This window comes from Chinchilla lanigera, unplaced genomic scaffold, assembly GCF_000276665.1.
Source record: "Chinchilla lanigera isolate Chin_1 unplaced genomic scaffold, ChiLan1.0 scaffold00074, whole genome shotgun sequence".
Lineage (NCBI taxonomy): Eukaryota > Metazoa > Chordata > Mammalia > Rodentia > Chinchillidae > Chinchilla > Chinchilla lanigera.
Window position 1 is genome coordinate 4,358,014 of NW_004955475.1, and position 10,926 is coordinate 4,368,939.

The 10,926-nt window shown below is 40.8% G+C and overlaps 1 protein-coding gene across 1 annotated transcript in view; it reads left to right on the plus strand.

Moving 5' to 3' along the window:
• The first annotated feature begins 250 nt into the window (after positions 1-250).
• Positions 251-10,926, plus strand: part of Mtmr8 (myotubularin related protein 8) — a 33,086-nt gene continuing 22,410 nt past the window's right edge. The window contains 4 exon segments of the mRNA XM_013502805.1: positions 251-333; positions 2,879-2,951; positions 9,497-9,622; positions 10,261-10,308. Coding sequence (XP_013358259.1) covers positions 251-333; positions 2,879-2,951; positions 9,497-9,622; positions 10,261-10,308 — 330 coding nt within the window.

Below are 10,926 nucleotides of genomic sequence, written 5' to 3' on the forward strand. Positions count from 1 at the left end.
CTCAGTTTAAATTAGTGGATTTATGGACTGCCTCTTCAAGTCAGTGTTGGAAAACAGCTGGATTTTCTTCAGAGCCCCGACTGAGACTCCTGAGTTTATAATTTACTGGCTTGGGCATGCCCTGGTACATACCCACTAAGATGGCCCAAAGGTATTGATAGATCCTGGACAGGGGCATGACCAATTTGAATTAGCCAATCCACCATCTGAGAGAAACTTAGGTTTTATTTTACTTAGGTCACAAGAGGACATGTCAACAGGCCATGAAAAGGCCCCAGAGGATAGGAAGTCAGAGGACACATCAGCAGGTTACAAAGGACACATCAGCAAGATGTAAGTCTGGTGTTTGGTGTTTCTATGACCCATCCTCCTTAAAAGCCTGCCACAAAACACTATTTAAAAGCCTCTTAGCCTTTAAGAGCCACTCAAAGAGCGGTCCCTCTCAGATTTAGCAATAAACTTGCTTGGACTGTTGAGTTCATGTCCCTCTCTTCCCATCCCCTGGGTTATAATTCTACCTGGGTCTTCTTGCTGTAATCCAAACAATGCATCAGTTGGCTGATTCTCAGTGGGTGCAGTAGTGAAATTTGCAGCATTAGCCTGTCCTGGAGGTCTTATAATCCATTCCCTTTCTATGGCTGTACCTCAAAAATTCAAGGTGAACTAGACGTCTTACCAGGGCATAAGCCATTGTCAGTATGTGGAATCAATCATCAAACTTATCAGAGTGCTTGGAAAACTTACCCAGTTTCTCTGTGAATTGTTGAACATCCATTACTGAAAACAGAGCGTGAACTTGGACAGTATCATCTGTGCCTGCCGCTTCTTAAAGGGGTAGAACAGTGCAAGGCTTAGATATCCATTTCTCTGAATCTGGGCCTTTATAATAGCAGACCCAGATCTGGTGTTTGAGGGTTTAGTGGGTGGTCTTTATTTTCCAGGGATACTGAATGTGCTGATTGATAAACAGGTAGCCTATGGGGATGAGTGGCTGCCAAGAGGAAGTCCTCAGGAGCATCAGCTCACAAAGGAGGATTAGTTCCAGGGCAAAGATCGGGTCTTTGTTAGAGGGCCGTGGAGGCTCAGGCGTAAGACACGTCTGACTATTTTCCCCATTTCTACCAAAAAATTTCTAATTGAAGTATGCTGTTATGTTTTAGGCAGCCAAAGGGTGGCCACTCTTCTTCTTCCCCAAGTGGGTATATAAGTCATGCCTTATTACACAGGAATATAAAATATTCTTTCTGAAGGATCTAGGGTCAAATTTTTCACAGTGTCTGAGGAGGCATCCAAGTGGGGAGTCACATGGACTAGATGAGGTGTTTTCCATGTTGGACCTGTAGACAGGAGGAATAAAAATTAGGTTGTGGGAAACATGTTATAGACTGATGAGTTAGAACTATTATAGGCAGTCAGACAGGGCCAGGCCCTCAAAGGAGCCAATATGGAAGACAAGATACCTTGCAAATGGAGACTGTACTTGCTGCAGGCCAGACCTTAAGACAAAAGAATGGAAAAATGCACCTACATAACTCCCTCAGAATAAACATCGGGGATTGCTATTCTAAATAGGTAGCAATCACCCTGAAGCATCTCTGTTCTGTATTCAGGCATGACTCGCTTCCCCATTTGATCCCAATTTAATCAATTTTACTTGTAATCTTATTGGCTGATCATAATTTTGTCCCACCTCATGCCCACCTTGTGATTTCCCATTTTTCCCCACTTTGGATGTGCTTCACCATGTGGTCTTGTTCTATAAAAATCCCTGGAAAAGACAGGTTCCCTGGGCAACCTACTCAGGCCCCCTTCTGTCCCTCTCTCAGACAGACGTTTTCTTTCCCTCAATAAATTCTGCTCTTAACCTCTGTTGTTCCTAAAATTCATTCTTTGATTTTAGAGAACATGAACTCATCCCAGATATTGTTCAGGTTGGAAGTTTCTCCTATATCACTTACAGGCCTTTCCTTCAATCAGTCCCTGACCCTTTCACGGTGACCTTACGGGAAATTTCTGGTTGGATCCCAAACTAATCAGCCCCCATGACATCCTAGTAAAGCCAAACTCCATGGGATTATGAGTTCTTGTGATTAGGAACCTTATAGAGCTTTGCCCAGTCAATTCCCAAGTGGGAAACTTACATGGCATCCTGTAGGTCAGTCTATTATGGGGGATCAGGCTATGTGATAGATCATGAGGGGTTCAACTACATGATTTCAACTCTCCTAGTCCTGAGGTCATGTGATCTTGCTTCAGGAACAGGGAGGTATGTGGAAGAACAGCTGTCCCCTGGCTATGGGCTGAATGTTAATAACCCAGAACTCCCGAGGCAAGACAGCATCTGCTGATGACAGTTGTCAAAATACAGGGATTTAAATTTAGAGAAAATCTGGTTCCTCATTAATTCAATCCTTATCCACCCATTTTCCATTTTGTTTTGTTTTTCTTTCCAGTACCAGGAATAAATATCCACCTATTTTCTGTAATTACTCTTCCATGAAACGTATGTTACCCCCTCCCCTTGCACTTTTTGCTAGGCAATAAAAGAGACCCAACTGCGGAGGTAGCCGAGCCAGGTCACTAGAGGCAAATTCCTCCCAGTCCCCTTATACCCTGAAAGTTGCTTCTTGTGTTTCTTTGCTTGCTGTGGTCCTCCCATGTATCTGAGATGTCCCTTAGTAGATCTGAACTCCTTGAATGCCAGATGTCTCTGGTCTTGTATGGGCATCTTGTAAGGACAGAGAGTCCAGAACTGGGATTCCCTAACATCTTTAGCTGATTCTAAAACCATCTAATGTCACAGGATACCTAAGGAGGAGGAGTAAGCGCTTCCCTCAATGAAATCTTGATAATTTTTCTGCATAATTTTGCTTCACAGGTTTTCTGACAAAGATAAACAATTTGACAAATGGTCTTCAGTCATGTCCCCTTATCTGCCACTAGGTGGGAGTGTAAGAACAGAGGATAAGACATGTCTTTAGGGGAAAAAAACCCCCAGGGCCCAAGCAAGGTATAATCTTCGACCCAACTGTGTCCAGCAGTCCAAGAAGAACCGAGTTTCTAAAACTTGAGCCCTTGTATAGTAACCTTATCCTCCTTAACCCCTTCCTCTATCACCAACTCCTTTGCATTTTTGCTAGTTTGTGCCACAAAAGGATACAAGTTTTCTGGCAAATGAAAACTTCATAATGAAAAGTCACACAAATAAAAGCTTCACAATGAAACTTCAGTTAGCAACTACAAGTTCAACATCCTTTTAAAGAGGAACATAAACTTGAGGCCAAAGTTGTCATAGTAATACTGCACCAGAACCAAGTACGATGGACAGAGGAAGAGAGCTTGTATGAAAGAAGTAACCCCAGAAAGAAATATCCATAAAGTGGCTTGACTATCAACACTAGGACCCAGGAGAGTTTCAACTGATAGCCAAGAAGGGCCAAAGCAGCCTTCTCACTTGGAATTTGTACCTTTATAAAACAAAAGGCCACAAACTTTGCTCCCTCTTATAGGGAGGAGAACTGGACTAGTCTTTTATCTTCTAAATCTCTGCCTCACCAAGTTAACCCATACCAGGAAAAAAAAAAACCAATGGGTTTGCACTTTCTAACAGATGAAAACCTGAGGGGGCACTGGGGCTACCCTAGGGGAGATACAGGAACAGAAAACACACCTCAGAAGGGAACCTACTCAGCATGAGTCCATAGGTTCCACCAGGTCCCATGAACAACTTTAACCACTATCCAAGTGATCGACCAAATCCATATGGTCCAGGGCGTGCTCCCAGCCACCTCCAACAAAGGAAGCCATGGCATCATATAGACTAAGCCCATACCCAAGAGAAAGCTCAAGGATGCAGCCTCTTGGTGCTAGAGGGTGGTAGCCTGAGTGAATTTGGTTCCCCAGCAAATGGCTCTAGGAGCCAAGGGTATGCACAGACCATGATACTTGCAAGCTGACACACCTCACCTCATCTCTGTTTCATTCCCCTAGAGGGATAGTATACCCAGTGCTTCAGAGGTCAATGGCAAAAGGGGCGGGTCATACAAGCACAACCCAGACTGATGGAATAGAGCCCTCCCTTCCCTGGAAAAGGCCAAAACTCTTCAATCCATGACCAGGACATCCCCTTCCCTGGGAGACTTCTCCACCACAGTGAATACCGCAAACAGCAATCAGCCATCTATCACATGCCCAAAACAAGTGATCTTGGTTGCTCATAAAAAGGAGAAGGAGAATAAGTTCTCCCCTAAAAGACAGATTTTACCTTTCTTCTTGGCTGGGCTATTGCTATTCCCTGGCTACCTGCTCCTGTCTAGGCTCACCAACAGTGAGGGCTAAGCGTCCAGATTTTTGTGTACATCAAGCAAAGAATTGCAAGGATACACTCAATGGTAAGAGAAAAAGTAGCTACATTTATTGAACTTTTTGGGGAAGGTGTGCTCAGGGCATATGAGTTTGTTCCAGCAGAAACAAAAAGGGTGCCAAGAACTGGGAAAAAAGTGCTATCAGGATGGCAAGGGAATGTGAGGAGAGGGATAAATCAGGCTTTTGGATTTAAAAGATGTGTGCCCCACCTAGGGGGTTTCTCACGGAATCTCTCTAGATATGACTGACAGAAATGACTGATAGGGTGCTGAGTCATCTCAAGGGCATCCAGGGCACATGACTCTCACAATTCACACTGTTGTAATCACATGCATGCCATGCAGTCCCCGTGCATGACCCTTTAATAAAGTTTAATAAAGTTTGAGTGGGAAAAATGTTATTGTAGGTCATGCCATGGGATATAAGATGCATGTGATCTGGCCTGGAGTTTTAGAGATTCCCTGGGTCATTGTTATTCTTATTTCTGCTTCTCTTAGGACAACGGATAAAGGACTGACCCTACAGTATTGCTCAGTGGATGGAGGGGGAGTGGTCTGTCAGCCTGAATTGTGTTACCTGCACTAATTTAACAAGGAATCAGAAGACAAAAAAAAATGGTAATGGAGATTTCAAAGTCAAAGCACGCTAGCTCTAGCCTAGCCTCAGATCATAAGACAAAGGCTTTGGGAAATAATTTTTTAGCTTTCCCAGTACTCTGTGTTCTGCTATATATAATATCCTGTTAGCTTAAGACATGTGAAATTGATAATGCTAGACTGGTTTTGACTGACACAAAAAACCCAGTATCACATAGTTAATTTAATATATTTACCTATTATATGCATGCTTATGTTACTACCTTCATATATGCATGCACATCCACACACACACACACACATACACACACACGCATTCCTAGACTGGTAGTTCCCTTGTACCGGATAAAGGTCTGAATATCTGAAAAAAATGTAAAACATATTGATCTGTAGTGTTTGCTGATTTTTGTTACATTACTTAGTCTCACCACAGACTATTTCAATCTATCAATGGGGTGCTACTGGATATGGTAATTGGGAAGAGGTGCATACAATTGCTTCTTCAGAAATGATACAAGTTGCCTCTGGCATACTATTGTATATTTGTACATCTACAGTGCAGGATCTCACACTTAGAAAAAAGAGCAGTAAAATTTTGTCATTGTGAAGCTGCACTCTCCTCTTTGAGAATCTAAGCTGCTCAGATAAAGCTAGCAGTAATTACAACCATTCTGAAACCTTCTCTTCCTTCAGAGTTTTCATCTTTCTTTCTTTTTCTTTCCTTTTTTCTTTCTTCTTTCTTTCTTTCTTTCTTTCTTTCTTTCTTTCTTTCTTTCTTTCTTTCTTTCTTTCTTTCTTTCCTTCCTTCCTTCCTTCTTTCCTTCTTTTCCTTTCCTTCTTGTCTAACACAGGGTCTAACTGTAATACAGTCTGGTCTTGACCTCAGTATTAACCCAAACTGGTTTCAAACTCATGGCAATTCTTCTGCTTCAGCCTTCTGAGTGTTGGTATTACAGGCATGTGCCACCATGTCTGGCTGACAATTTTCAAAATCATGTTTTGTATCTGTTTAAGAGGAAGACAGAGACAGGAAACCATATTGTTACCTAATAAATAGTGAAACTGAGGCCTAGACAAGTAAGAACACTACCCAAAATAACACAGATTGACATGCCCAGATTAGAAGTCCAATTATGATCCAATTCCCAGGAGAATGGATAGATAGTACTACTGTGATTGAAATCTACTCCCTAGAAGTCAAATCCACCTCAGGCTGTGGAGAAGACATTTCCTAATTCATGATTTAGGCACTGGAAGGCTACCAACCACTTCTACTAGTTTCCTACAATTATTTTGAAGAGTGGCTGTCATTAATAGTCAGCCAAGGAAGAACCTGCATAAACATTTATTCTCTTTATGGCCTTATAACCAAGCCAGCAATGTACTAATCCTGGGTTCTGAAAATGAAAGAAACAACAAACAGAGGAGAAAGGGAGAAAGGAGAGAGTTACAGAGTGAAACAGAGATAGATAGATAGATAGAGAGATAGAGAGAGAGAGAGAGAGAGAAAGAGAGAGAGAGAGAGAGAGAGAGAGAAAGAGAGAGATTGAGTCTTGGAGCATCAAGAGAATGAACCCCAGTAATTATAGAAATTTCTCAAAATCTTAGGAAAAAAATTAAACTCTAAATAGATATCAGTATACAGTCAGAGAAAGGCTGGGCTCTCAAGGAAGCTAGCACAAAAATAAAAACATCAGAATTGTGGCTGAAGGTGGATCTGAAGATGGCCAGGCCTCAAGATAAAGGTGCAGTGGCCAGGCCTACATGCCTCCCTAAGGGATAATCAATAACTTCAGATAATATTGCATTTACCACCAGCTGGCCCAGTAAATCCAGGTATGTATCTATCACCCATGTGGGCAACCAAAGCATCTTGACCCATTCCTTCTCCAAAATATCTTTGTTGTTTTCACATACCCTTGCTATGTGACTCAATTTCCTATTGGATCAATATTAGCTAAGCAGCTATATTTGTACTCCCATAGATTCATTACAGTTTGACCCACATTGTACCCACATCATGACTTTGCTGTCCAAAGGGCCTGACAAGGGCCTCTGTGGTCACCCCATTCTGGACCCCTCCTGGAAATCCAGGAGCCATTCTTTTCTTCTTATTTCAAAAAATAAAATCTCTCCTAACTTCTTCCTTTGCTTCATGACTTCATTCCTCCATGTTATAGAACTATGAACTTGGCATATTTGGCATCTAACAGGTTGAGAGTTATATTTGTCCTATAACAATACTACCACTTTGCATTTCTATAGCCTGTTGCAGTTTTAAAAATGTACTTTTGTATCCATTGCCTATTGCACTTAATAGTGCATAAAAAGGAATTGGCCGCCACTGAAGCACAGGATTGGTGAGAAGAAGGCTGAGTAGATACTATTTAACAGGTGAGAAAATATGCTGAAGATAGGGACAGATCTATCCATATTTTCAAAGACTTGCTTATTATTCTGCTACTCATACCACAGTCCTACCCCAAGCCATTATTTCAGCTTCCTGGTGAGAAGACTTTTCTTTCCTCAGACAAGCTTATGAGTATACTCTGTCCCAGAGTTAGAAATAAAGATATCCTAGAAATTCTGTAGTTTATGTTAGGGCTGAGCTACCCTAAAAACAGATTTTGAGAGGGAAATCCTGAAGAATTAATCTTGCTGAGTCCTCTATTTTTACGGTATATACAAATACAATTTGTCATACCACAAATGCTGTCAAGGACACATAAAAGCCTAACATTGGCATGGAACACCAGTTACTGCCATCTCCTTCCCACTTCCCTATTTGGTCCCATTGCTCCAAATTTTCATTCTTTGGCACTGGGATTTTATTTTCCACCTTGGGCACCATTATCTACCTACAGATTAATAAAGGTAAATGATATGGGTATGAAAGCATGAAGAAAAATAGATTATGAAAAGTTAAGCAAAGAATGACGTGAAGAAGGTGGAAAGACTGATGTAAAGGGTCCTGTGAAGAAGTAAAGGGAAATCAGTAGTACAGAGAAACCCAACTAGGGAAAGGATAAACAATAAGAGTGGAGATTAAATGGCAAGAAAAGAAAAGAAGACAAAATGCTAAATGAACAAGTTGAAAGACAGAAACTTAGAAAGGAAGGGAGAGAGTAAGAAAAAAATGGAGGCTCTATTTAAACAAACAAAATGAAAAGGGAGCAGGCACATGAAAATGGGTGGTAGAATTCCAGGCTCCACTGAAAGAAAATAAAAGCATACCAATAGAGGAGCAAAGAAACCAAAACATCCACAAGAACAAAAAATTGAGTTAAATGAATGGAGAAAAACAGAATGAGAGTGAGAGTGACAGTGTGAGGGGGAGGGAGAGAGAGAGGGAGAGAGAGAGAGAGAGAGAGAGGGAGAGCGAGAAAGATATATTTCTACGAATCTCAGAAGTGTTTTCTTCCAGCACCAGTTGTCTTTGATCTTACAAATCACATTTCTTTTTGCCCCTCCTTACAGTTTGTGAGTTTGTAGTGGAGGTTACCCAGTGCAAGGGGATCACACTCTGTAATTCCATTTGTGACAGCTGTTCAAGCTGGGGCATCAGACCAGGGAAAGTGTAAGACCTGGAGTTCTGAGGCTCCTCTCATTGATTTCTGCAGTTTGGGATCAATATTTGGCACCCAATGTATATTTTGGGGACCATGGACCAGTTCCAGACACCAGGCAGGGATCTGTGTCACCGCAGAGTGCTCAAAGGAGATCCATGTGCACTGCTGACTAATGTGATAAGATTTCCACAGGCCCAGTAAGGGCACAGGGTTCTAAGTAGTGGGTCACAGGCATCCAAAGTACAGGGAAAGTCAGAATGCCTTTAGTCCTTGCTACCAAGCATGTGGAAGACTAGTTTAATGCACTAGGTAGGGATTATCCAGTCTCCGGTGATGTGCAGAGTGTAGACTACACTGTGCCTAGTGTACCTGGTTTTGTATGGGTGCCCATGGTTGTCAGGCATGTCAGGCATAGGCTCATGTGAGATTGGATCACCCCAGGGATCTAAGATTTTTTTTCCATTCTAAGCAGGTACACTCACTCCATTATTTTTTGATTGTTTGTTTTGTAATTTTTAAATTGAAAGGATTTATATTAATGACTAGAGGAAATCATTTTAAACTGGTTGTGGTGGTGTATGCCACTAATCCCAGCACTCAGGAGGCTGAGGCAGGAGGATCACCATAAGTTTGAGGCCAGCCTGGCCTATGTAGTGAGACCCTATCTCAGGCTGGGGACTGAAATGAAGCACTCTTCTTTATTTTTTGAGCATGAGTTTTTTTGTTTTTTTTGTTTTTTATTCTATCCCCATCATGGGTTGGTTTTGATTTTCTTTGCCTATTAGATAAGGTCTCCTTCTCTTGTACTCTCTTTATTCCTCCTAGTAGATTCCAATGTTGTGAGAGGAAGTTCGTGCTGCCCAGTAAGACCAGGTCCTCTGTACTGTACTGATAGTGCCTAGTAATCCTGTTTATTAACCCAGTATCCTCTTGATTATGGTACTTTTATGCTTCTTGTCTTCACAGGCAATGAAGGTAAAAAAAGTCAATGTCTTGCTTCAGTGTTCTGATGGATGAGACCACACAGCACAAGTCTGCTCAGTGGCTAGCATCCTCCTAGGTCCATTTTATACGACATTCAATGGACTCATGGTAAGACACCAGGTGACTGTGTTTTACTTTGTGTGCATGACATATTATGAATACATAAAAAAGAACTCTCGACCAACTTGTTTTTTTAAACAAGAATAAGTTGGATGGGTGACAGGTAAGTAGGCTGCCTGAAGTTCCATCATCTTTAATATGTCCTCTGTGTGGATGTCAGATTGTGCCTGTTTCCTGATGCCAAATCCAAGACTTCTTCATTCCTTTTTCTAAGAAATAGAACTCAAAATAGCAGCATATCCTCATTTCTTTAGAATTTTCTTCTAATGGTTGTATATGGTTTTGTTTCTGGTATGAATTCAAGTGCTGCCTTTGTATTCCTATTACTTAGAGATTGAATTTAATATCATACTTTACATGATTACATCTAGTTAAGGCTCCATGTCTTGTCATACATCAGGTGAAGGCCAGAAGTTGTGACACTGGATAGAAATCCAGAATAATTTCTCCTGAGAGTATATAAAGATTGAAGGCATCCCATTGAGGTCTGTAATTGCAATCCATGTTATTTAGTTTTCATCTGAGAAATTAACTTTATTCAACAATTTTAGAAAACTGTTTTATATTGTGCATCATTATTTTATAATTTTCCTATTGTAAACTCTTCTTTTTGCATAAAATTATAGATCCTAATAGAGAACAAATGGATATCTATGGGTCACAAGTTCTCCAAGTGGTAAAAGTATCCTCATTTTGAAGGAGATGGCTGAGGAGAGCTCACTTGGGCAGTGTTTATCAGAAATCCAGTATGTTCCTGTGTAGAAGGAACAGGAAGGGAAACATGGCCTTATATCTTTTTATATCCAGAAACAAGTATTCTAGGGCAGTAAGAACATAAAGGTGATCAGAATACAATATCTGCCTTGAAGAAGTACTAGCAACTATATCAAATTTTAAATATTTCTGGAAAGAATAAGGCAACATGGGGCACAAAGTGAAAAATGCTTAATTTTGTATGAAGAGGTAAAAAAAGGCTTCAAGACTAGGCATCATTTAAGGGTGAATTTTGAGAGATGAACATGAATTTTTTTTTAATTTTAAAAATAAAAGGAGGAAAACATTAACAGACAGACAACCATTTACAAAATACCAAAAGAACAGTACAAACAATACAGAGTTACAAACAAAGTGGTAGGAAATTAACACTGCTTGTTGTATTACATATTGATATCTGCAAAGTGGTTTCTCAGGAAAACAAATGGAGACATGCAATATTGATCAATCAAGGACTCATTAGCTGTTTCCTTCAGCAAAGAAATAAAAGACAGTAGATCAACTATGTGAACTATCTT